At 53.7% G+C, this 26301-nt stretch overlaps 1 protein-coding gene across 3 annotated transcripts in view; it reads left to right on the top strand.

The window, feature by feature from the left end:
* SHB (SH2 domain containing adaptor protein B) overlaps positions 1 to 26301 on the top strand; it is a 126827-nt gene that overhangs the window by 41564 nt on the left and 58962 nt on the right. For all 3 annotated transcript variants that reach the window (XM_037036196.1, XM_037036197.1, XM_037036198.1), the window contains one exon: positions 2546 to 2666. In XM_037036196.1, coding sequence (XP_036892091.1) covers positions 2546 to 2666 — 121 coding nt within the window. The remainder of the gene's footprint in view (positions 1 to 2545; positions 2667 to 26301) is intronic.

The following is a 26301-nucleotide window of genomic DNA, read 5'->3' as shown; positions in this document are numbered from 1 at the left end:
CTGAGCTCCCTCCCCTGTCTTCTTCCTCCCCTGCCAATCCCCCCAAATGGTTTTATTTTCCTGGGGGAATTTTTGCTCCCTTCCTCATTGCAGAATAGGTGGAGGATGTTCATGTTGAGAAACGACACTTAAGGAAGTCTGGGACAGGAGACAGGAGACATAAGGTTAGATGTCAGCCACAGCAGATCCATCACTTTCTGTGTATGGACTCTGGTCTCTTGAACTTTAAAACACCAAACCCTACACCAGATCCGCGTCTGAGCTATTCTGTTTGACAGTGGTTCACGTGTGTAATTATCTCCCTGCTGTGTTCTGCAAATGATAGAGTAGAAATATCAAGTGAAAGACATTGCCTGGCCCTGCTCTCTCCCCTCCCCCCAGCCCCACCATCTTTCCCTTGCCTGGTATCTTTTGAACTCAGTGAGTCTCAAGAAAGGCCATGGTGCCCTGGCTGGTGTAGCTCAGTGGATTGAGCATGGGCCTGCGAAGCAGAAGGTTGCCGGTTCGGTTCCCGGTCAGGGCACATGCCTGGGTTGCAGGCCAGTTCCCGGCAGGGGACTCACGAGAGGCAACCATACATTGATATTTCTCTCCTTCTCTCTCTCCTTCCCGTCCCCTCTCTCTAAAAATAAATAAAATATTTTTAAAAAAAGAAAGAAAGGCCGTGGTTACCACGCCAGCATCTGGAAGGGCCCCTGCTGGGACTCAGAGCCTGACCCACGACCCCACGACCCACAATGGAGTGGCGTTGGTCAGGCCTGCAGGCCTGGGGCCAGGCAGCCAGGTGCACGTGCTCAGGTCGGGGGTGCTCCAGCTTTGGGTCTTTCTCCGATAAGTGTGCTGTGCCTCCTGTTGGGCCCGCTGCACCCACCCGTGATGGGGCTGCTGCTCGCCATCCCTCCTTGGGCATCAGGCAGCTGGAGGTCACTAGTTCACCCTGCCAGGGCTGCTGCCACAAGCTGCCATTCACCAGACAGACAAAGGGGGGTTTTCCCTTCCTCTGGGTTTACAGGCCCCTCAAATGCCTTACATTCCAGGAGCTGGGGGAGAGAGGAGGCTCCTGTGGTTTCTAATTAAACCCACAATTTAAATAACAATTCATGCAACCCCAAGGGTTGAGTGAAACGCCAGCCTACCCTCCCAAGAGGGAGGAGCAGCCCGGTGGCCCTGGTGGGAGGCTGGAGACTTGCCCTTTGCCAGATGTGTGACCAAGGGGACAGATAATGACAGAAATCACAGAATTTGTAGTGCAGCCAGAATGTGTTGAAAGGGAACGAGTTTGGTGGGCTCCCGTCCTTTCTCCACTGATAAGTGTGCCCGTCATGAAGGTGAGGAAGTAAGAAAGGGGAGAGAGAGTTGTCATCTTTACACTTAGCCTCCGAGAGTTTCACCCTGCTCCAGGGAAAACGTGGGACTTGGTTTCTGAAGTGTTCAAAGCCCAGATTCTCACATTTTCATGGGACTCCCCCCTCTGTCCCCTCACTGTTCCCCACTCCCCCCCCCCCCGCCCCCGACTGGTGACTCTCTGTCCATCTGATGTGAAACTTTGCTCTTTTCTGGAATATAGACAAGTGAGGAGGCCAGGAAGGACCGTAGAGCAGAGTGTCTGGCCCAGGGCCTTGGTCGAGCTCCCTCGTCCGCTGGCCCCAGCTTCCCTGTCTGTTACAGGAAGGTCTTCTTCTTTTTTTAAAAAAGATTTTATTTATTTATCTTTAGAGAGGAAGGGAAGGAGAGAAACATCAATGTATGGTTGCCTCCAAGAGTCCCCTGTTGGGAACTGGCCCACAACCCAGGCATGTGCCCTGACTGGGAATTGAACCGCGATCGTGTGGTTCGCAGGCCCGTGCTCAGTCCACTGAGCTACACCAGCCAGGGCCAGGAAGGTCTTCTGATTTGTTGCTTCTGGGGCCCTGTCTGGGCCTGGCACTCTGTCTGGCCATCCCCGAGCTGCCTTTGTGTTTTCATCAGGCCTCACTGGGGCCACAGTCTTCTTCGCAGTGCGTTGATCTCACCAGATTGTTTTCTGATTACCCAAGGCGTGATCGTGTTCCAGATTTGGAGAAAATGGAACGCTCAATGTAATTATCTCTAGACAAGCTCTTCTTGCCTCAGCCAGCACCAGGAGCTTGTCAGCATTTCCAGCTTTCTGCAATCTCCTTTCCAACTTTCCTCCATTTCCATTCCATTAAATTGAGCAATTCGCATTCCCAAAGACACCCTCCAGGTTCTTCCCTCTGTTCCTCTCTACCCAGACGCCCTTCTGTTCTCACAGCACTGTGCCCAGAGCAGGCCAAGCTGCAGATGCAAAAGCTCAGAGATCTCCTTCTTGCAATGGAGCACTGCCAGTGATGGGGGGTCAGGGGGAGTCCCTTTGTTATCCCTGCACAAATTGGAGCTTCCTGAAGGCGGGCACCAGTTCTGGCTGCGGCCTCCCCCTCCCCTCCTTGCCAGTGTGGTGCAGGCTCAGTGTATGTGTTTGGAGCAAAGCCTGGCTGTGAAGCTGAAAGCCAAAGGTGCACTCACCCTTCCATCTTCCTCCCTGCAGGTGATTATTGCTGATGACTACTCAGACCCCTTTGATGCCAAGAATGATCTCAAGAGCAAAGCGGGAAAGGGGGAGAGCGCTGGCTATATGGAGCCCTACGAGGCCCAGAGGATCATGACAGGTAAGCCAGACAGTTGGCACGGGGACTCGCAACTCCGCAGGGAGGTAGGGAGCCCACTCCCGGACACACAAGGGCGGTCCCCGGCCCGTCTGGGCAGGGGTAGGTTTGAGCTTTCAAGGAGGCTACACCGAGTTGAAAGTTCACCACGGTTTGCCATTTCTTGGTTCACTTATGCCAGGAGGAACCTGGCAGGGTGCAGTGGAAGTCCCAACACCAGGGTACTGAGGACAGTTAACCAAGACAGGGACAGAGAAGTAACTGGGGAGAAGAGAGAGAAAGGTCTGCTGGGAATTTCTGACTGAAGAAGGTACAGCATTTGAGCCAGAAAACTTCACCTGGAGCTTCCAAGCAGGTGGGGTCACCTTCTTTTATTATCTGGTAGACGCTGGTGAACTAGGTCATTGTGGGCAAAATCACCTCAGTCTGGATATGAGGAAATCTTTGTTTGGGGGCTAGAGGTAGCCCAAAGAGCCTTTGTTGTCTACTTGTGGCTATTTTTATATTGGCCTTTAATGACAAAACCTTGTCAAAGCAGTTGTGTTGTCCCAAAAGAATGTGGCCAGGCATCATAAGGCCTGGAGCATCTTCCCAGGACAATGCCTAGAGCATCTTTAGAGAATGAACAGGTTATCAGCCATCACATCTCATCTGAGATCCCCAGCAGAGGAGAAACCACCCCCGATTACGGGCTTCCCTGGCCCAGGAGGGCCGTCCAGAGACGAGAGTCCCTGTGGACCAGAGCCCTCTGGTCCCTCAGCAGGGTGGCCAGGAGCAAGTTGGGGAGCCAGCCCTAATTTGGGGGCTGAATGAATCGGTGCCCTCTGCATCTAGGATTTAAGATAGAGATGCCTCTTCTGTGGCCCTGTATTGTTTGTTTTGTTTTTGTGGCGTCTTTGAGCACTTTCTCTTTGTTCCTTCTGCATGAGAAGAAGGAAGGAACAGGAAAGAGACATTTACTGAGCACAGTGCATGCTGTGCCCAGGCAGGATAGAAGCTCCTGGGTTTGTGGAGACCACCCAGGATGTTGCTGAAGGACCTGGGTGTGAGTCCAGACCCCGCTTCCAGGACTCTGCCTGCTGCTCCCCCTGTTTATGGAAAGGGGTTCTCTGGCGACCACGTGGTCTCTGGAATGCCCGGCTGTCCTGGGAAGGGCCCAGGAGCTACACTCCTGGAGGGCCGCCCCTCACACTCACTCCCATCTTCCTAGTCTCTCCCGGCAGCGTGGCCTCTGGGGCCAGCAAGAGGCAGAGGGCTGAGTGTGCACTGGGGTCAGGGGCCTGAGGGAGGGGCAGCCCCCTCTTTTCCAGTGACGCAGAACCAGGTGTGCCAGTGGAGTCTTCACCTTGGCTCTGCAGGGACACCCGCTCCTGCCATCACAGCCCATCACCTCCCACATTCCGTCACCTCCACAGGGCTCAGTGAAACCCCAGTTCTGTGGCAGCGCTGTGGGCTGTGTCCCGCTCAGGCCTGGCTGTGGGGAGCTTGGGCCCTGCACCTCCGGCCAGTCATGCATCCAGCAGGCATCAACCTGGGCTTAAGGGGGTGGTGGTTACAGGAGTGACTTCCGGACACCAGCACATTCATGTATTGGGGCAGCAAAGGATCCTCAAGGTCATCTAAACCCAGCAGCCTCATTTGACAGATGGGGAAACTGAGGCTAGGGAAGGTGGGGGACTTGCCCAAGGACACATAATAGTAAGTGGGAGGCAGACTGCCAAGCATGAGGCCTGTGCTCGGCAGGGCGGTCTTCGGGGTGGAAGGCTGGAGGAAGCGCAGTGTTTGTGTTTGATGGCAGGGTGTCCGGGACACAAGGAAATGGCAGGAGCCACCTGAGGCGGGCCCCAGGCTGTGTCCTGAGCCCTTTGACATACATGCTTCACTATGTCCCTGCAAAGAAGGTGTTGTCTCATTTTTCAGCAGAGGAAAACTGAAGACAAGTCACTTCCCTGGGGTCACACCTATAGAAGCGAGGGGTCAGACCTGTTTCTACGGAACATGGGAGGAGGGAGCTGAAGTCAGGAAGGGGGCATTTGCCAAGAGCCTTTGTGGAGAGTCTGCCACTGCCTGGCGACTCTGGAATGGAGCCGGGTCCCTTCCGGGCGCTGCCCTGGACCTCAGCATTGAGTGGCCGTTTAGCTGGGTTGAATTGTTGTGTGAGACTTTGGCTTTTTAATGAGGCACACCCACAGGGGCCAGGTCTAAGCCAGGGCAGTTTGAGTTCACTGGGAACCTGTTAAGATCTCCGTGCATTCTCTCCCAAAGAAGCATTCTCATACTTGCTGCTCTAGGCTTTCTTCCTAGCTTGGAGCCTATGCCCAAATTTACCCGTTGCTTTTTTTTTTTTTAAGGAAATAGTTGACTAAACAGGACATTTTCTGGTTGTAACGACCTCGTTCCATTTGACTTGGAATTCTTTGTGTGTAACGTCACCAGTGTGACTGATGGCAAGGATGGGGGCTGGAACCATAAATGCTCCAGGAAGCAAGTCACCGAGCTGACAAGGGAGGAGGAAGAGGTGTGGGGGACAGAGGTGGGTGCTGGTGACGGCAGTGGAATAGAGGATGGCCCAGGAAAAGTTACAGCCATCCTTTTAGGGTGATGTTTTGGGGGGCTCTAACATTTATGTGTATGTGTGCACGTAACTTCTAGCCTTGAGGCAGGCTTCTTTACACTTAATCTTAGCCAAAAGGCCGAGAAGCGAGGGCAGGCTTCTTTAGAACATCAGAGTACCGCTGCCCGGCAGAACATGCCCTCTCGGCCGTGGACGGCGTGTCTCTTTGTGCTGCGCCGAAGGAGGCCAGACTGCAGTGGAGGCTATCTGGGAGGGCCACTTGCCACCTGGCTGCCCCCTGGGAAACAGGAGCCTTAGAGGGGGTGGTCAGTGTGAACTGGCTGTTTGACCTTGGGCGGCGCCTTCTGTGCCTCTGTTTTTACCTATTTATGAAGGATGGCTCAAGTGGTGATAATATCAACAGCAGCAGCGGCAGCTGCTAAGTCCCCTTGTGCTCATTTATGGCACCAGATGTGAATTCTCACTGCACCCTCACCATCACCCTTTGATGTGTAGGTGCCCATTATACCGGGGAAGACGCTGAGTCCCTGAGAGGTTAATTAACCAGCCCAAGGCACCCAGCTGGGAAGTCAGTTGTGGGGCTGATGGCTGAGGCCCTGTTTTCACCACTGTGCAGTGGAGTCTCTCCAGGGCCCATTCAGCCCTGGTTCGACCCTGCTTGATTTTCAGACCCCCCAGCACAGCGGACATGGCCTGTGATTAGCTGATGAGGTTTTGTTCTCTGCGTCCTGGGCTCCACGCAGAAGGTCGTAGGAGCTTTTGGGAGGTGCGTGTTTGTGAACAGAGAACTCAGCCTAGCCCCATGAGCTATGGCTGGGAGGGAAGGCATGGAGAATCATTCCTGTTTCCTCGGGGGCTCCTCTCACCTCTTCCCCTTCGTCTGCCTCAACTTCCCTCTCCACAGATGACCCTTCACGTCACCCACAGGAGTTAGGTTCTGGCTCCGAGACTGAAGCTCAGCTCTCCACAGAACCCCATGACCCAGATGCCCATGGATTGCATGGTGGGCCTCACTTTCTGCACCTCCCCCCCAATCGCTTCTCTCACTCCAACTGTAGCTCTGGAGGTGCCTCCTTAAAACCCAAAGGCTAGTCCTGGCCGGGTATCTAAGATGGATAGAGCATCATCCTGATACACTAAGGTTGTGGGGTCGATCCCTGGTCAGGGCACATATAAGATGCAACCAGTGAGTGCAGAAATAAGTGGAACAACAGATCGATGTCTGTCTCCTCCTCCCCCTTTCTCTCTCTCTAAAGTCAACAAATAAAAGACGACAAACCGGAGGGCTCTGTGGAGCCCCGGTGGAAAGCTAACGACACAGTGTGAGCTTTTTTCTTTAAATAGGTAGGGACACTGAGGCTCAACAAAGTCATAATCCTTGTGAGATTTTTTTTTAACCCACTGAATAAACATGAAGCTGTCTAGTGAGACAGTAAGTTGTCCATCCTAGAGGTCACCAAGCAGAGGCAAGACGGCCCACACTGGGAGATGACATAAAGGTAGTTAAGTCTCAAACCGGTGGTTGGTGCAAGTGACCTCTGAGGTCTGCATCAACCTCGAGCTCCCAGATCCCGTGGTTCACTGTGCGCTGCCTCATCATGAGACACCTGGGACCAGCCCCGAGAAGGGAGCACCTGGGACCAGCTCTGAATAGGTAAGGATCTGGTAAGGGCTGGCAGCTTTCTCTCCCCGTGCCAGCCTGGCTCATGCGGTTCAGTCCTAGGCCCCTTTGCATCTTGCTTGGACCATCGCTCTCTGGTCTTGGTTTTTTCCATTCCACAGGTTCTCCCTTTCCTCGTATGTAAACTGAAGAGGAAGAATCAGAGCACTTCCAGCTTTCCTTCCTGCCCGAGTGGCCTGCTCGCGTGCCCCAGGCCAAGCCTCCCACTGAGCCAGTAGAATCGAATCAGGCCGCCTCCCTCCACAGCCCTGCGTCACAGCCCATTGTTTCCCTCTTCACTCCAATCTCCATCCGAGGCTTGAAGGCCCCAGGTGCATGGAGGCCTGCTGATGTGTGGGAGGGGTGCTGGGCTCTGAGTCAGGCCAACTTGGGTGGCTGGGTGGGTCAGGATGCTTAGCCTATTGAAGGCCACGGTGTCCTCACTGTAAAACAGGGCACACAACACTGACGCGGCCTCGGGTGGAAAGAGCAAGCCTGGCACACGAGCATGAATTGTTATTGAGGAGCAGAGCATCTGTTGGTCCTTTGCTTGGTAATCGGTGCTGTTGAATTCTCTGACCACGCCCTGGCCACCTGGAGGTGGGTGGCCAAAGCAACAGGGTGGTGGAGCAGATGGTCCTCGGGCCCTCTGTGGTGCACTTGCTCAGCCTTGAAGCCCTTGCTGCACCCTGTAGTGTGAGAAACCAGGCCACGTAGCCTGGGCAGGTACTTCCACTGTCCCCAGGCATTTCCACAAAGCAAGGAGACAGTCATGGACCCAGGTGGTCAGTGGCTGGTACACAGAGGAGATGCAGAGGTACCCAGCTTGGGCAACCCATGTGGGTGGCAGGTGGGGCGTGGAGGTGGTGGTGATGAGAGCAGGGTCTGGTAACCCAGGCAGAGGGAAGGGCTTGAGCAAAGGCAAGGAGGTGTGGGATCTTTTTGCTGGAGAGGAGAGGCCAGCGATGAGGCTTTTGATAGGGTAATGATAGGAAAGGCATAATGAGGATGATGGGGCAAGAGCTTCTGAAGGCTGATTGGGTCATGAAGCCTAGTTCACCTAAAAGCACAGAGCGGTTCTCAGTTGGGATCCTTTTGCCCCAGGCCTTCAGCCCCAGGAGTTCTGAAAGGTTCCTAAGGTGGTCATGGTGAGGGGGTGGTGGTCGTTGTTTTCTGCAGAGGGCTTCCCCGCATGCCAGGCGCTGTTCCAAGCACTTTCCATGATTAGCTCGTGTAATTTTCGTGTAGCTCATGAGGGATAGATACTTCTGTCACCCCCCACTTTACAGATGGGAATATTGAGGCTCAGAAAGGCCAAGTAAGCAAAACCAGGAAAAGCCCACCCTCTGGAGCTTGCAGCTGAAACACTCTCACATCTGCCCCGTCCTCCCGGAAGGTCTGCAGAAATACCTGCCCCTTTTTATGTGTGACCCCCTCCACCCCAACATCCCTCATAAATTGCTCAAAGTGTCACCTCACAGGATGAATCACATACACATTCACTGAAAGCATGTTCCCATAATTTTTAATATTATAAGCAATTACACATTAAAAAGTCCTTAGCATGTTTTTATTATTAAATCAAGTTTATAGCATAATAGGAAATTAAAGGAAAGCCATTTCACCCAGAGCCTGCTCCCCTGACATGGCTGTTTTCTTTGCTCACAACTTGCTTTCTACCCATTTAACTCCGTGTTGTGCTGGTGGCACAGTCCGGGTAAAGTCAGCCACCGACTTCAAAGGCAGAAGGGAGGGGGAAACCTCTTTTTGTATCTCTCCTCTGTTGTGGCCTCTTTCAGCAGCAGCAGGCTTTCTGAGAGTCGGGGTATATGCATCCTGTTCAAGCCTCTATGTTACGATCGTGGCCTATTTCGGGAGGAAGGAGGCAGGAAATGTTGCTTCTAGCTCGGGCTCTGCCCTGTTGTGCTGTGTGTCCTGAGGCAGGTTGCTTTCCCTCTCTGGGCCTCAGTTTCCTCATCTAGAAAGTCAGATTTTTGCCTTCTCCCCTGGGTGCTGTGATGGTCTTTATAAATCCTCAGGTTCCCTTCTCCAGCTGTCAAAGTCGGGACTGCGCCTCCTCCTGCTCCACCCCCACCACCTCCGTGTGGCATCAGCCCAGGCCTTGCCAGGTTGTGAGGAAGAGCTGGCCCTGGCACCTCTTCCCAGGAGCGGGCATGCTGCTCTCTGTTTTTCCGGACAGATAGCAGCACTAGGAGCTGCAGGTTTGCGCCCTGTTGGCAGGCAGGCTCCAGAGGCCCTCCCTGGAGTTGCTGTTCCTGATTTTTGGAATAAAGCCCTTTCCCTCAACCAGTAAATGCTTCTTAGAGAAAGGGTGGTTGTCTTTGAGTTTCGACTGGGCGTCAGAAAGGCCTTCTCTGGACACCCTCACCAAGATTTCTCTACCTTCTTCATGTGCTCACCATCATCTCTGCCCCCGGTTTGAGGCTGTGCCGTTCCCCTGTGCTCGTAGCTGGGAACATAAAAGGCCTTTCTGTCTGGGCCCCAGAGTCCGGGCCCTTCCCAGATCCACAGTGACAGAGGACTCTGCTCCTTGGATGTCTGTGCACGCGCCCCTTCACTCCCCTCCCGCCAGGCTGCTCCCCCCCCCCAACCCCGGCCTCTGCAGGCCCCTTCACCCTCCTGGTCTGCCCTCTGCCTGTCCTGGTGTTCACGGCTCTGCCCCGGCTGGGGAGGGGGCGGGTCGGGTGTCAGGGTGGAACGATCCTTGAGGAGCAGTCTTTTCCCACACAAATCCCCTTTGTGCTCCAGGCCCAGAGGGGCCAAGCACTAACTAGCCAAGGTCACATAGTAGCAAGCTGCTGAGCCGGGCTCCTGACTTCTAATCTAGGGTTCCTGGGCCTTGTTTTGAAAGGTTTTGAAACCTGCCCTTACACCTTCCTGGCAGATAGAAGGCTTGGTCACAGACTGTGCAGAGTTCCCTGGCTGGTCTATCATTTACCAGAATGACTTACCTACAGGACAGGAAGAAGATAATCAAGTGTAAATAGATTTTGTATTAGTCACCCGATGACTTTCCTGATCTTGAGAAATAGCATGGCTCACACACCCAGCCTGGTGGTGCTCCCTTGCTGAGCTCCTGGCCCAGGGAGGCCTAGTGGGAGGAGGGCCTCGGGGAGAGCGCCTGAGGCCTGGGTTTCCATGGTGACCAGTGGGCCCATGCTGGCAGGCACTTCCTATTCTCTCACCCCATGTGCTCCTCTCCCTTCTGACCCTGGTCACTGAGCTTGTCCAGCTTTTCAGGAAAGTTGCAACAAGTATAGGCCACATAGAGCTGACAGTTGTTGACGACATACCTGCTGTGTGCCAGACTTCCCCACCCCTACCCCTTGCCTTCCAGAATCCCAGAGAGACATTCACAGATCTGGAGGCATAGAAACCGATGGAAATACCTGTCCAGATACTGACTCAGGGAGACTCAGGTCGACAGGCAGCAAAGCTCCTGGCACCCTGCACCCACCCAGCAGTCCCTCGTGTGTGCGGAGCAGAGCGTGAAGGCGGTGGGGAAGCGCTGCCTGTTCCTACGCAGGGTGTGCCACAGTCAGGAAGTTGTTTAGGAAGTTGTTCCTGCCTGGGTGTGTGGGATGGATTAGAGCAAAGAGAAGCAAGAGCCAGGGAGACTGGTTCTGTGGCTCCTTGGCTACGACAGTCATCTGGGCCAGTGGGCCGAGACCTGAGCCAGGGCTGTGGCTTCGGGGTGCTGTAAGCTGGAGTGGGCGTGTGGGGTGGAAGCCGTGGATAAGAGAGAGGGAGAAGCTGGGGTCCTGGTGAATGGGAGGATTAGAGTTTCAGTTACTTGATGTCCTATCCGCAAAGGGGGAGGAATTTTCTTGGAAGCAGAGCTGGAGCTGGTGGTTCTGCATGTGGGCACCTTTGCATTTGTGTATCAGAGGAGAGCCCAGATGCTCCAGTGCCCTGGGAGCCCCACTGGGGGGATCTGGGGAGAGGAGCCGGTTTACGAGACTGTCCGTGCAGACCTCGGCTGAAGTTCCTGCTCCTCCTATGGAAGGAGATTCAGCCAGTTGCCCCATACTCTGTTATTTGTCTAATTAATTAGTACCCTCCTCTAACAAGGTCTCAGGCTGACTTTCTGGGAGTTTACACCGATGACAGAGAGCTATGTTTAAAGGGTAGCTTTATAGATTATGCTGGGAATCTCCCTGAGGCTTTGGCAGAAAGCAGTGGGATCGTTTCCATTTTACAGATGAGAAAGCTGAGTCACAGTGGCTGACCAGAACTGTGTCCCATTCTAGGCCCCCCTCCCTTTGCAGGGTCTCTGCCTGGCCGATCCAAACACTGGGTAACCACAAGTTGGCATTTGCTTTGATGCAAAGTCTTTCCATCTATGGGGTAACTCGGCAGGTGCCTGAGGTCTAGTCCCCGCCCCTGCCCCGCGCTGCTTCCCCCATTGTCCTGCCTTTCAGCTCTCTTTCAGCTGGGTTGGCGCATGTGTTTTGATGTGGTGCACTGCCTCTGGTCCTTTTCCAAAACAGGCAGTATGAGCATAAGTAAATAAAACGCCACTTCTTCTTTCTCCCTTCCAGAATGCAGGCTTATGATTGTACCTGGCAATCTAAAAAGTGACGCACTGGAAGAGAGTCATCTCCATGGGCCTAGGCTTCCTTGTTCTTCCCCCTGTTCTGGCTGCCACGGTCGCTCTTGCTATAGTTGGATCGTGCTGATGCAGCGCTTACCTACTGTGTCGTAATTCACCTGCCGCACTGAGCACCCCTGGCCGGGCAAGGACCAGAGGGCTAGAAACCCTTGCCCTCAGACTGTCAGTGGCCAGTGTTTGAGATGTTGGCTCAGAACTTGCTGGTTTTGGTGAAGCATTGTGCAAGTGATCAGTAAACTCTCCGTGAGGACGAAAGGCTCTCTGACCCTGTCCCTTGGTAGGTTCACTTCCATTGCTAGGACTCATAGGGACTGGCACATACGCTCGTGTCCCCAAGCCCCAACCATAGCACCCTCCAGGAAACCACCATCTGCAGCATCCCATCGCCAGATTAGGGTCCTGCATTGTCCTTGTCACCCTCTGTTCTTGGTGTTGCCACCTTCCCTAGTGTCCCCACTCTAGCTGGTGCCAGAGCCCTCATCTTTCTCCAACCATCAGCCTTATCATGCCACACTCAGTGATAGCATCTGATTTGCTAAAGCTAGGTCAACCCCTGACCTGACCCCACATGACCTTTCCAACTCCCATCCCCCCAATTTGCCAGCACAGTCCTGGCACAGAGTGGCATAGAGGGGGAGTCTGTCTCCCATCAATTTCGTCCTCACTTGCCCCCATCCTGGTCCCTTTGTTCTTGCTGTGCCCCGCTCTCCTAAACCCAGCCGGGCCTACTAGCTCAGGGTCACCTTCCCTGGAAGCCCTTCTGCACATGTCCAATCTCGTTGACCTACTTCTGTCTCCAACCTCCGTAGTTCTTCAAATAACCTTTCAGGGTGCCGTTCTGCCAGGAGTCCTGACCTTCAGAGCTCCCCTCCTCAGCCTCCCTAAGTCCCAGGAGGGCAGTTCCTGGGACAGTCTCTGTTTTACTGCTGATGAAGCAGTAGAGGCTCGAGCAACTGCGTGGAGCCAGCAGGGAGGATTTCTGGGGTCCTGGGAGCCGTGTTCCCAAGGCCACACGGGAGCAGGTCAGGTGGTCATTGGGGTAGGGGGACCCCAGGCTGAGGGAAGCCCATGGATCTGAGGCTAATAGACAGAGATGGGCTAGTAGACAGAGATGGGGGAGCCCCACAGCAACTTCACAACCCAGCAGAACTAGAAACAACCAGTGGGTGACAGCATCCCTCCCACACACTCACTTTCCTTGGCCTTTTCTAGGGCTTTATTTCTCCTTTCTGTACTTGTTTGAATTCCCCTCCTCAGAGCGGCTTCCACCAACTCTGCCAAGGAAAGAGTTAATCCTGAGCCCAACTGCCTTTGAGGGGGGAGGGGCTAGTTTCTGGGAGGGGGTGGAACCCTGTAGAGCCAGGTAAGATGGAGGAGGGGCAGCCCAACCCCAGGTCTCTCTCCCTTCTGAGGAAGAAGCTTTGCTGGCCTCTGTTGAGCCCCTGCCGGGCTAAGAGGTGGTGTGCACCTGGACCTGCCCCCAGGAGGGCCATTGTAGTGGGAGGTGGCCCCATAACTGCAGTCAGCCCTCCAGGTATGTCCAGTGTGGGCCTAGAAGGATGTACCTGGGGGGTCTGGTCTGCTCTGGTCAGGGAGCGTGGGTTAGAGCAGATTTCTCTGCCAGGTGACTGGGCTGGGAAGGGTGGTGGGAGCGGAGACATCCAGGGGCCTCACCCAGCCCTGTGCCCTAAGGGCAGACCTGGAGGAGGGCTTAGAGGATGGGGTCCACAGACCCCAGGGGTTCTGCTGCGGGGGCCTTAGAAGTAGAGTGAGCCCTGGCCTCGCCCACCCTCCCCCACCCGCACTCCCACCTCTGGCTCAGCCAGGCCTGGTGCAGAGGAGCCTTGTCATTGGGCCTCAGAGGAAACTGCGATGTTTTCCTTATCTTCATAATTTACACCCCAAAATTAGGAGGAAGAGTTTGTAATTAATACACTTAGCCTATTTATTTCCGAGACTTGAAACTGACTTTCAGCTGGACCAAGACTTACCGACAATTCCCAAGGCTCCTTGTGCTCACGGAAGGCTCTGCGCTCGCTGCCTTGTGGGCTCCAGCCCTGGGCTGCACGGTGGGCTCCCCAACAGAGGGGCAGCATCGCCGAGCCTGGGGCCCAGGTGGAATCGCCTTTGGAGCATTAGAGCCAGGCCTCACAGCCTCAGTGATGGACGGATAGACTGAGCCCTGGTGTCATCCGGAACCAGTGCTGCTGACTTCTGTTTGAGCTGCGTGTGGTGCTGTTTGGAGAGCTTGAACTTTATGTCCAAACCTTTCCCCTCACTGGAAATCTTCCTTTACAGTGTGGGGGTTTGGGGGCAGCACTAGACTAGAGGGCCATCTGGTTGCCCCCTTGTTCTGTAGGTGAAGAAACAGAAGGCCTGGGGACAAGGTGGGGACGGCCCCTAGAGTGGTGCAAGGGAAGTCCTGGCCCAGGGTGCCTCCCGGTCAGCACATGTGGTTTGGTGACTGTCGCCAAGCAAGGCCTCCTGCAGCCAGTGTTCCCTTGTTTCTGGGGAGCTCATTACCTGGAGAGGACCCATCTTCCCTCCCTAGCGCGTGCATCCCTAGGGTTTGTAGTGGCTGGCACCCGTGGGAGTTGTCACCTCTGTCCAGTCCTGGGAGAGAATGAAGAAGGCCTCCCCCCCCCCCCGCCCCCACCTCCTTCTCCTCCGGGAACCCTACCTATGGCGTCCACGGCTCGGCCCCCAGGGCCCTGTCTGCAGCGAGCGGTGTCTTTTCCCTCTCTGGGGCTTAAGAGTCTGCGAGGAAAATATCTTTGTTTCAGGAAATCTCTGGGTCTATGGAAATTTCTAATTAATATTGTCAGATTAGTTGGCCTTCGTCGATTTTTTTTCCCAGGACGTTGGCTTTCAGTTATACGCGTGGGGTTACCATAACAGCTGATATTGACCTCTCCTTTTACTGACTACAAAGGACTTTCGTAGACATTATCTCATTTTGTCCTCAGAACAAGCCCCGTTATTCTCGGTGTTAAGACCAAGAAAGTGAAAATGAGAGAATTGGAGGCAGCCTGCCCAGGGTCTCCCAGCCAGAAGTGCTGGGCCAGCCCTCAGGTCTCAAGACTCCAAGTCAGTGCTCATTTTGCTGCGCTACATCAGTCCCTGTCTCTTGCCCCTTCCATCCATGGCCCAAAGCCTGTGGCTTGAGCCAAGTCCCTGGGGATACAGACAGCACAGGAGCCCCTGCTCTCCAGAGCAGGGAGGCTGCAGGGGGACCTCTATCCGCAGAGGCCCCGGGGGTGAGTGTGGGTGGGCAGCTCAGTGTTCAAGTCAGTGTTCCGGCTCCATGGTGGACTCTGGTGAGGAGAGCCCTGTGTGCCTGTGAGTGCGTGGCTTCCAGGGGAACCAATCTCACCCTCCTTCCTGCTCTTTGGGGACGCCCATCACCCCGGTGTCCCTGGCACCTGGTCTCATCCTGCAGAGAGGCAGGATTGAAAAGGACCTAGCTCGGGAGTGTCTGATTGACTCCTGGATAAAGTACACAGATCAAGCCGTCCCAAGGGCTTGGCCCACAGACGCTGCCCTTAACTACAGGATGGAGCTGCCCAGCTCTTCCCGTTCACAAAGGGCCTTGTGTGGTTTTGCACATGGGGCGAGAAAGGCGCAATCTTTCATGTCTGGAAAGAGCCCCGGGTTTGACACTAGCCGTGGAGCTATAATTATCATCTTTAATTACACACAGTGCCTCTGCCGGGGAGACGGCTCGACAATTATCTCCTCTCCTGACAAGGGTGGTTCCGTCTCCCTTTATAAAGTACTGACATAAACACACACTTGAGATTTCAAAATTATGAAAGGGCCATTCAGAGATGCCTACTAAGGACCCTGGCTTCTTTTCCAGGAGAAATAGATGAGCCGGGTATCAGTCATGCAAGTGCTTTCTTGCCTGTTGATGAAAAATAGTGCCCGTGTACGTCCTGATCGCTGAAACTGGAAGAGCAAACCTTTTACTGATCTCCCAGCTCACCCCCGCCCCAGAGCAAAATACCATGTAACAGCGCTTGTGTTTGTGTTGACATACTGAGACCTTCCACACTCCAGAGTGGTAAATACCCCAGTTATGTAGGTGGGAAGATGAATGAAGGTCAGAGAGGTTAGGAGACTTGCCTGAAGTCACACAGGAAACCAGGACGAGAGGCCACATGAGCTGTGCTTCTGCGCTGGGAGGGCAGTCTTCGAGGTGATTTTATGAGCTCCTTCAGTCCCCAACTCACTCTGGGGCTCACGCGTGGCAAGTAAAGCCAGCCGCTCAGCCCCAGGCTTTCGAGGGCTAGAGTGAATTGTAACTTTTAGGCAGCGCTGAGGGCAGTCCTGGAGACTTGGGAAGGTAAATCACACGAGAGTCCCCAGATGAACTATACACGTTAGCCCTGCATTGCCGAGTGAACCAGCCCGCAGTGCAGGGCCTGTGGAGGCTCAGTGGCCTGCCTGCCTGTGCTCTCTGTCCCCAAGACTGCTCTTCAAGCGGGCCGAGTGACCCCTCACCCAGCCAGGGGAAGTGAGGGTGAGGTGGGTGGGTGATGTGAGAATGTAGGTTCCTAGGCCCTGCCCATTACAGACTCTAACTGGAGCCCTAGAGTCTGCTTTTTAATACCTGGCTCCATGACTCTGGGATGGGTGGTCCCACGGTATAACAGACCCTGGGTTAGCATCGAGCTTCCTTCAATTCCTGACACTCTGGTCTGGTCTGCCAGCAGCATTATCCCCCTGACTTCTTGCCCCATTCTCTTTCTGCCTCCATTGCAGCAGGGTGGACATCCGTCCTGGTGTCTCCTTGACCTTCCCCATGTGTGTCCTGAGCATATGGGGCTGCCGAGAGGAGCAGAACCCTGACACCCTGCCCGGAATGGACAGCGTGAGGGCCCAGCCTTGCATGTTCCTCTCCTTAGCTTCACAGAGCTGTGATCTTAACAGTGAGGCTCTCGTAAACCTTTGAATGGCTGAACAACAGGGCTGGGATGGAGGGTGTGGTGTGGGTAGGGGGAAGAATCGTGAGCCAGAGGACTCAGCAGCTCAACCCATCTTCACTGATCCCTGGTGCGAACTTGGGCAAAGCACTGCTCCTCGGGGCCTCAGTTTCCCAGTCTCTAAAGTCAGGGCTGCAGCCTGATCCTGATGTGACTTCAGTGCGCACCTACTCCGACAGTGGCAGTAGTACCAGTAAGGCCCATTGGGAGCACACAGGTCCCACTAGGCTCAGGGACACGGTTTCCCACAAACAAAAAGCCTCTGTCCACTTGTCACCAGTTGTGATCAGACAGACCTCCGCACAGTCTGCAGCTTCTGCACAGCACCCTGGAGATCTGTTTGTGAGCTGAAGCCACGCTAGACTCCCTGGGGGATGTCTCTGCACAGCCTGCTTCCAAATGGAGCGTAATTTCACTGTACCTACTTTTAGGAAAATGTTTTTCATGTATTTTGAAGTGCTGTCATTTTGCACGTGCCTCCTCTGAGCAAAGAAGAGCAGCCATTTGAGCTCCTGGTGCCTTGTATTCACTGCACTCTGCCCTTCACCCTCACAGGGGAGCACAAGGACCTGGGGAGGGCTCACATGCCAGCCCCCCGCTCTCTCTTCCCAGACCCCTCTCTCTCACTGTCACTGGATGACTTTGCCAGTGCCCAGCCTGGTTACTCCCCTGCTCAAGTCCAGACTTCCCAAGCCTTCCTCGAGCCACACCTCCTCCTGCATCCCTCTCAGAGGGTGCCGGGCTTCCAACACCTCACTGCTCTCTCCTGCGTCAGTTCTCTGTCACCTCCTCCAGGAAGCCTTCCCCAGACTCCTTGATCCCACAGGTCTCGCTTAATACTCCCCCGCCCCCCCCCCCCCCTTATACTTGCTTTGAGTCCTCAGCAAGCTTCTGTCTTCTTCAGCATCCCGGGCAGGGCCTGAGTGGCTGATTTTGAGGCTGGGAGCACGTGCTCTCCCAATGTTGAAAACAGGCAATGCAGAGACCAGTTTGTCTCACTCTGCGGGGAGGTGCTGTGAGTCTAGGGGGCATCTGCACTTAGTTCTGGGAAATTTGTGGCTTGTGGTGCCATTTGTGGCCAGGAAGCCTAGGGCAGCGGGTAAGTGTCTGGTGTGACCCTGGCCCTTGAGCTTCCCTCCCTCCTCCCTCTGAGCTGCCAGCTACTGGTCCCTGTGCCTTGGAATTATAACTCTGAGGTCTCAGAGCAACAGGAATGCCATAAATCCCCGTCTTGTTTTTTTTACAAGAAGGCAGGTTAGCAGCCTGTCACTTTACGAGGAAAGAAGCTCCACCATAGCGAAAGGCAGTGCACGCCTGACACATGGCTGTCCTGCCTGCTGTCTGTCTGCGGTTCACTCAGTGGTTACCGTGAGCCTGGAAGGAACACCATGTGTTTGCCCCCACCCTCATTTCAGGGTCTCCTGCCATGAGCTGATGTCCCCAAGGCCCTGTTGTCCTTGTTGCACAGCAAAAAGCTCCTGCCTACCCTGGACAGACTGACCATCTGGCTTGCGGTAACGGAGCACTGATGCTGCAATCTCGATCTCCCTTTGTGGTGTGAGAGGCACAGGACTCCCCACGTGGGCTGAGGGGCTGCGGGGCATGAGGGGGTCAGCTACAAAGGCAAGACGATTTGGGGGAGGGTAGCATTACCCTAGGATAGAGTCTGTCTATCCAGCAGTCATTTTGTGGACCCAGGTCAGGCATCGATGTGTCTCGGACTTTACTTCATGGGGTGGAGGTCGCACGAAGATGGTGTGGTCACTTGGGTTCCAAGGGAAGAGGAGGCAGAAACGGCCGCCCAGGAGTTGAAGCCTGTCCCACGTCTTGAAAGATAAGTAGCCTCGGAGGAGGTGACCGGTGTGGTGGTCCTGTGAACCCACCAGTGCTTTTGCACGTGTTGAGCTGGGCCCCGAGGAAATTCAGAGGTGGCACTTGTGAGGCAGAGAGGGGAGGGAACCTCGCAGGGGAGAAGCAGCCGGTGCCATCTCCTGGGAGTGAGGAGTGCAGCCCTGAAGTTAGTGGAGGGTGCGTGGCGAGGTGTGCGAGCCAGTTCGAGGAGCGCTTTCTGTGCCCCTGGCAGGGGCTTGGGCTTTACCCAGAGGCCTGTTCAGAGTCACTGAACCATAACTTGTTCCCTACCCACTTCTTACCCATCAGCGTGTCTTTTCCCTGAAACAAATCATTGAGCTAGCTCAATGAGAGCCTGCTGGTACCAGACAGGCACTGGGCCTCTTGGGCACGCAGATTGATTCCATAAGAGCCTCTGCTCTCAAAAACCTCGGTCAAGTTGGAAGATTAGCCCACGATAAGAAGTCAAGGACAGAATCACAAGGCAGTTGAAGAGCCAGTACTAGAAGAAGCATCAGGCAGCCTTGGCGATTAATTGACATATAAGTGGGACAGATAATCAGTGCAAGAGTGGGTGGCAAAGGGACAAGACGCCTCCCTAGGGCAGGTTAGGGACAGCACCTCAGGGAGGTGAGGTCTAAGCCAGGCCTTCACAAGCCTTCGGGTGTTGGAGGGGAAGGTCCTCACTGCGGGGTGGGGAGCAAACCCTGATCTCGGCCCGGGCTGGGCACAGGCGGCAGCATTGCCATTTGTGGCTCTGATGGGGAGCCATCTGGTGTGGTAGAGATGAGGGTTTCAGGCTCTTGCCTGAGTTAGTTGACCTCCCAAATATTTTTAAAGAACTGCTATGCTATTTAAGTCCTTCAAGCAGGCCTATGCAGTCTGGGTACCTAAGCAGGAAATCACAGACCCTGCACACGCCCAGGCCGAGGGACCTGGGTCAGTGGCCCCCACCCAGGGCTGGCCACGCTGCTTCTCCATCCTGAGCAGGCTTCCACTGGGAGCCGAAGCTGAGCTCGGAGGTCGTGAGGGCAGAGGTGGGCTTCAGGTCCTCTTGAAAATTGAGACCATCTATCAAGCCTATGGACAGAAGACCGCCTTGCCTCTGCTCTTGCCGGCAAACCACAGCCGACTCGGTGGGCGCCCAGAGCGGCTGCAGCTCGCGCATTTTTCAAAACAGCCATTTCCGGTTGTCCGCAGCATAGAGAAATCGCCACAAAGCACCCCAGCACACCTCATTTTTAACCAGCGGGAGCTTCCTGGGAAACTCTGTAAGAGGAATTAGTTGCCAATTAAACCCCCAGGAAACAGAATAATTTGACCTATTGTGTAGAATTGTTGGATGTGAGCCAATTGGACGTTGAAAGACATCTGCCTACGATGATGATTTGGCTCTTGGAGTAATTGATCTTAAGCCATTCCTTCTGGCAGATATGAGGGAGGACATGTAACCGAGGGTCCTAATGACCATGACCTCCCCCATGGAGCAGGTAAGAATAAGGAGGATTAGCCAGCTCCCTTTGGGTGTATAACAAGGGTCCCTGCAGGTGCTGGTGAGTTTCGTCCATACTTCCAGTTTGTTCTCCTCATTTTGAGCACCCCTCTTCTCTCTTTTGCCCTTGCCCCCACCCCCCACAATATTACTCCCACTGTTAATGAACATCGATTGTCAGTGAGGAAAGCAACCGAAGCAGAGGGAGGCATCCTCCGAGTGGTGGATGGATGAGATTTTAATGGACTTTGGTGACAGGTGCTCAGCAGGACCCCAGAGGTCCTGTCCTCAGGCGTGGAGTCTGCTGTGATCACCACCCGCAGAGGGACAGCTTTACAGACTGGCAGCCAGTGGTCGGGGGCTGCTGAAGGACTCGGTGACCAGCCCCTCTGAGTTGGCAGTGAGATGCGGAAGGGCAGGGCCTTCTCGAGGTCACTGGCAGGCTGGTGGTGGACATACCAGGCCCAGAGGCCAACAGGTTTAAAGACCAGAGGAAAGCTTGCACCAGAGGGGAGCTGAGAGAGATTCCTCAGAAGCGTAGGACGTCCTCAGGGAGTCTCGGCCTCTTTGTCTCCCCATGATGAGCAGGGAGCCCTCAGTCATGTGGCCTGTGGCTGGTGCCTCCGTCAGGGGGACGTGAGTGAAATCTGAAGTGCGAGCCTGTGTGGTGGCAGCTGTAACATGACAGCTGCCGCCACCCCCCTTCTTCTTCCCGGCTCTCTCCACCCCCTCCTCGTTTTCAAGCGAGGAAGCTTGTCTGGCAGCACCGACTCAGCTGTCATACCACATCAGTTTTTGTAGGTTCCCAGCGAGTGGAAAAGTATGCCAAACGTGAGCAGATGATAAACTTAATGAAACGCTCAGGAAGAGAGCTGCGGTTCCAGTTATTGGGGGGGGGGGGGAGCGGTGTATAACGTCAAGGCATTCCTTTTCCCAGATGATTCTGAACTGTTTTCCAGTAGGTGTCACACAAAAATGTCATGTTTCTGAGCCCCGGAGTCAGATCCTGCCGTCTCAGAACCTTGTCACACGTGGCAGGGACCTTCTTTTGGGGGGTAAATGTCGCAAACTATGGAATAACGAACCAGAAGTCAATTCTGTTTGTTTGGACTCAGTGGGAAGCACTGTACACGACTGATATCATGAAATAAAAATAAAATGTGTCTCCTGGACACGAACTGATTGAATGACAAGTCGTTTGGTCCAGATGTCAGCGAGGAGTAATCGGGTTGTGTCTCTATCTGTGTGCACGTGCCTGTTCACCGCCCTAATCAATAACATCTGCATAGAGTTTGGTGCTTTACAAGGCTCCTTTATACCCTCCGTCTGGTTGTATTTTTATAATGGCCCTGTGAAGTTGGTAGCAGTTTTCTCCCCACTCTACAGCAGAGGACACCGAGGCTCAGCTGTGACAAGTCACTCCCCACAGAGCCCAAGCTGGTCAGTGCCAGGGCCGGGGCTGGACCCCGTCTCCTGAGTCCGTTCCCCATTGCGCACACTGTGGCTTACAGCTGCCAGCCTCTCCTGTACCTGGGATTGAAGCCCTCCGTTTTCAAGGGAAGATAGAGGTTAATCATTTGAGTAATGTTTGCAGGTATTCCAGGATGAGCAACGTCTGAAACATATTTGAGTCGGAGAAGACAAAATTAGTCACATGCACAGGGCTCTTCATTTGTTACTCATTGAGGTCTAGTGACATCATTTGTCTATTGAGGAGCTGGAGAGTCACCAGGGTCACCCATCTCAGGAGTGACCGAGTGTTAAATCCAGATCTCCCGGACCCTTTCTACTCTCCCGTGCTACTGGGTTACAGACACTTGTGATTATACAGTGTGAAAGTTAAGAAACAACACAAAAACAGGGTGATTCAGCAAATAAACTAGCAACGGAGGTCAGTCGGCCGCCTAACGTTTGGTCACTGTGCACGGGTGGACACAGTGAGGAGAGGCCTGCGGGGGGTGTGCTGCCCTCACACCATCACCCCCGCCCCTGGGTCTCAGCTTTAGATGAACCATCACATCTCCTGAGTTTTCCGTAGGTCGCAGAACTGACAGATGAGAACCCTGTCGGGGTTGACCCCTGTCCCGTATTGCCAGCTTCATAGTTGGAAGACAACTTTCAGTTCCAGACTGTGGGCAGCCCCTCCCCTACTAAGGAAGACTGAAATATCGGGCTCATATCAGAAATTCCCTATTTCTCAACAGTGAGTCCACATTCATACTTCGGTTATTTTTAGGTGGGAACTTCACATTTGCTGTTTTGCACCACTCTGGTTTCCCTGCTTAGCTGGGGTTCTATTTTCTGTCCAGCAAAATGTTGGAGCTGCCTTATTTTTAGCCTGGTTCGTTTTTCTTCCTGTGATTTCCTTTTTCTTCTAACTTTATACACACTCAAATGGGTTTCCTTTCCACCCTCCCCTCCCCCAGTTCTCATTCACTGGGTCATAAGACTTAATGCAAAAGGCAGCTGCTAAGCCGCACCTTGTTTGAGGCAAAAGGAAGAAGGGTCTTCAGCAGGCCTTGAGTATCTGCTAATTGTCATTTTGTTAGTCTCTTCTCCTGTTTCTCAACCTTCATGCCCCTGACTCCTGGCTGAGACATTCACATGTACACTACTGATGAGAATGCTTCCGCCTCCTGCACCCCCTGCCCACCCACCTGTACACAGAAAACCTGCTGACCAGGTGGGGCAGGGGCTCCAAGGGGCTCGGGCATTCATCGGGCTGCTAGAAGGCCTGTTGCATGCATGTGTGATTCTGCATGTGTGTGTACACATCCGTGTTTGTGCCTATCAGTGCTTACTCATGTACTCTGTTTCCAGCTCTGGCACCCATAGCATTTGATTCCGGCTCACAGGCATCCCGCAGATACACTTGCCCTAGGACTTGGAGTTGATTACAGTGCGCTGTCATTTAGTTCATTTACACCGTCCCATGTGCAGGCAGGTGGCAGTAAGAATCCAGTCTAAAGTTTGGGGAAACAAACCTGGGGGACCTGACTAGCCCAGCCCAGCCCGAGCACGGGGGAAAGTGGGCAGATCTGGGGCCCCTGCTCACCCCTTGGCCTCCTCAGCAGCCTTTGATGGCTCCCCATTGCCTGGCCATTAAAGCGTGAGCCTCTTAGCCTGGAGGTACTTGAGCAGAAGACACACTTCACTCAATTGCCCCAGAGAAGACTGTGTTTTAGGCTGTGGGCTTCTCTAGGCCAGGGGCCAGGTTCCAATGACCAACGTTTCCCCATAAACCAGCAACATGGGCGCCTAGTGTTCGAGCAAGTGTGAGAATGAACTGGTGAAGCCAGTTGGTATCTGGACCTCCTTCCTCCCTCACTCCTTCTGGCCGCGTGGATTTCCAGAGTCAGGACTTTTTAGTCCACTCCCTGAAGCACATCTCCCATTGGTAGAGCCTGAAATTCTGTGTCAGTCCGAAGGGTGAGAACTTGTGCGGCTTGTAATCCCTTCTGATCCCCTCAGCAAGAAGCCGCCTTTCAGGAGGCAGCCTCTCCTGGAGCGGACTTGGAGATCCCAACCCGATTCATCCCCCAGCTCCCCCGGCCCAGGGGGTGGCCTGCTGCATCAACCACCTGAGGCTGATCAACATCGGTTGATGGGAATTGCCTTGTCTTGTGACCTGGAAGAGGGTTTCAAGCCCTCGTGAGAGCGAGGACCCTTTGCAGGTTCCCAGAACTAACCGGGCCTGCGTAGCTGTGTGCCTTGGGGAAGCTTTCACTGTGTGTGGTTTAGTCCGTAACTACAGTTCTTCACTGTGTCTTTATAAATCAGGTACCTCCATGATGACCAGGGTTTGGGACCATGTTATAATTAAAATAGTCATCTTAGAGTCAAAAACCCAAACGTAATTCCTTCTGAACACTATTTCCTAAACTGCAAATATGTCAGCGTGACAAGAAACGGAAATTGTGAAGACACAGGTGCGAGAGCAGAAGCTGTTGATCCGAAGCCCATTCCAGTGGAATGTTAACTAGCAGATGGGGGGGTCCCACAGCCGCGGGGTGTCCCAAAGGTCACAGGGAGCCCCAAAGGCCACAGGGAGCCTGGTGGACCCCAGCTCCAGCCTATGACCTCAGTTATCTACTCTCCCTGTCCTAGCCTCAGTTTCCTCATTTGCCCTGGGGTTAATATACAACTCCCCGCACAGTGCCTGATTCAGAGTAGACACTTGGTAAGTGTCGTCACGAATAATAATAATAACAAAGAAGATGGTTTCATGTGCCATGTCTGCACATGAAACGTCCTTTAAAAATTCTTTAAAAAATGTGTGCTCTGGGTAAGAAAGCTCAACCTATAAGTGTATAGGAAATAGAGAGTGAAATCTCTCTCCAGAGACAAGCTTGATTGTTAATAACTTGTTATATCTATTTAGCCTTCTTTCCCATTTGCTTACAAAAACACACATCTCTACATATTACAAACACTGTTTTCTACATAACTGCTATCCTACTAAGCACTGTTTCGAATCACGGATCTTGTCTGAGGTCAGGAGTTCTTTGAATGATTCCATGTGACTGTTGCACAGTCTATGCAGTCATTCCCCTCCTCGTAGACTTCCAGCTTGTTCCCAGTTTCTCTTGTCGGCGTTCTGTGGCAGGCATCCCTGTGCATTTAAATAAATGTGGGGGTGACAGCGCTCTGTGTGGGTCAGGGTATTTCTCTAGATTCAGTTTTCAGGAGTAGAACTTCTGGCCATGGGGTATTTAATTTTTGTTAGATGCATCAGTGTTCTCTCTGAAAAGCCGTCTCCAGTTTGTATTCCTTCCACCAGTCTGTGAACACAGTTTCCTTCCTAAGGAGGCACACATTTTAAAAATACCTTTTTCTGTGCTAAATTTGCAGGAGATTGTGTTTGTTGTTGTTCTCTCAGCCCATATTTACAGAGCATCTGTGGAGCCGTGTTCAGTGCTTGGAATTGCGGGGGCTGTGTCAAGACGGGCTACACTTGAACTCGCCCTCGGCAGCTGGGGCGGGGTGGGGAGGACAGAGTGTTGTGTGGATGTCTAGAATCTTGGTAGAGAGTCTTGGGGTCCCCGGGCTGAGGAACTCTCACCACTAACGTTGAGGGGTGGGGGTGATAAGAAATGCCAGAACCCCTCCCAAGCTTCTCAAGGGGAAGTGCTAATGACGGTGTCGGCTGCATCCTTGAGCGGCTGCACCGCCTCTAGCGTGCCGTGGGGTTCAGTACCTGGTGTCCCATGCCACACAGAAACCCAGGCTCGGAGCTCTGGGGCAGCGGCATTTCAGGCTGGGCACCCTGGAGAGGAGCCAGCTGGGAGAGGCCACCAGAAATAAGATGGCTGTCTCCCCTCAGAATCTCCAGGCGCGTCTGCTCGCGTGTTCCAGGCATTGATGAAACCTTTCACACAGTGTGGAGTCTCTTCAGGACACCTTTTAGGGCCCCGAGGAGGGGCTGTTCTTGTGTTTCCCAGCATGAAAGCACTCATTATCCAGATGTTTCCTTCCAAGTAATTCTTGAGATGGTTGTGTGGATGGTGTAATCGGTGATTGCTATTGACAGGAAAAGGCTGCTTGAGAGTAGCTGTGAGCAGTGGTCGCTTTCAGGTTCCTAATTCTATGCGTAGCCCCTCCCACACACCTTCCCTACTTGTCTTTCAAACAAAACCAAAAAAACCCATAATCGGCACTTTGTGATGTGACACCAAAAAATATGAGATGTGATAATAAGTTGGACAGACCAATAGGGTAGGAATCGTGCTGATATCTTGCTCTGTGACTTGGCAAGTCCCTTCTATTCTGGGCTTCCCATTTGCCCTATGACACGGGGAAGCTGCCCCACCTACCAGGATCCGACTGTAGTCCATGGTTCTTAGTGCCAAATGATGCAAAAGGCCTTGTGGGCCAGGCAGTGCCATGTGGAGTGAGGGGGTCTTGTTGTTGGTCTTTTTTACTGTGGCTGGGCCTTAGGCCGGTTATCATTCAGCAGGTAGGGGCCCCTCCCCTCCCCTCCCCTCCCCTCCCCGGCCAAGATCCTGATCTTGTATCGGCTCTGCTATTGTCAGGCCTCTCAGCCAAGTCCCTGTTTTTTCGGGCCAGGAAATGTAGGAGATTTCCTCCGCATGGGGATAAAGAGGTTTATAGACCCAGCTCTGTGTGCTGGTGCCGTCTTGTCTTTACGGGAACTGTTTCTAGAAAGGGGAATGTACAGGCAGTCTGACCTAGGACCATGTGCTAGGCATGTGGGAAACTCTTTTTATAGAGGTGTGTATTAGACAGACTTCTCCTGAGAAACAGAGACAAACAGAGGGGTTTATGAGGATAAGGAATTGGCTCACACAAGTTTGGAGGCTGGCAAGTCCTAAGATCTGCAGGGTGCGTTAGCAAGCTGGAAACCCAGGAGAGCCCGTGGTTTTGTGTTCCTATCTGGGTCTGTAGGCCTGAGAACCAAGAGAGCTGAAGGCATAGTTTGAAG

The sequence above is a fragment of the Sturnira hondurensis genome, unplaced genomic scaffold, assembly GCF_014824575.4.
Source record: "Sturnira hondurensis isolate 20B ecotype Veracruz unplaced genomic scaffold, ASM1482457v3 Scaffold0022566, whole genome shotgun sequence".
Classification (NCBI taxonomy): Eukaryota; Metazoa; Chordata; class Mammalia; order Chiroptera; family Phyllostomidae; genus Sturnira; species Sturnira hondurensis.
This window is presented reverse-complemented; position numbering and strand designations above follow the sequence as displayed.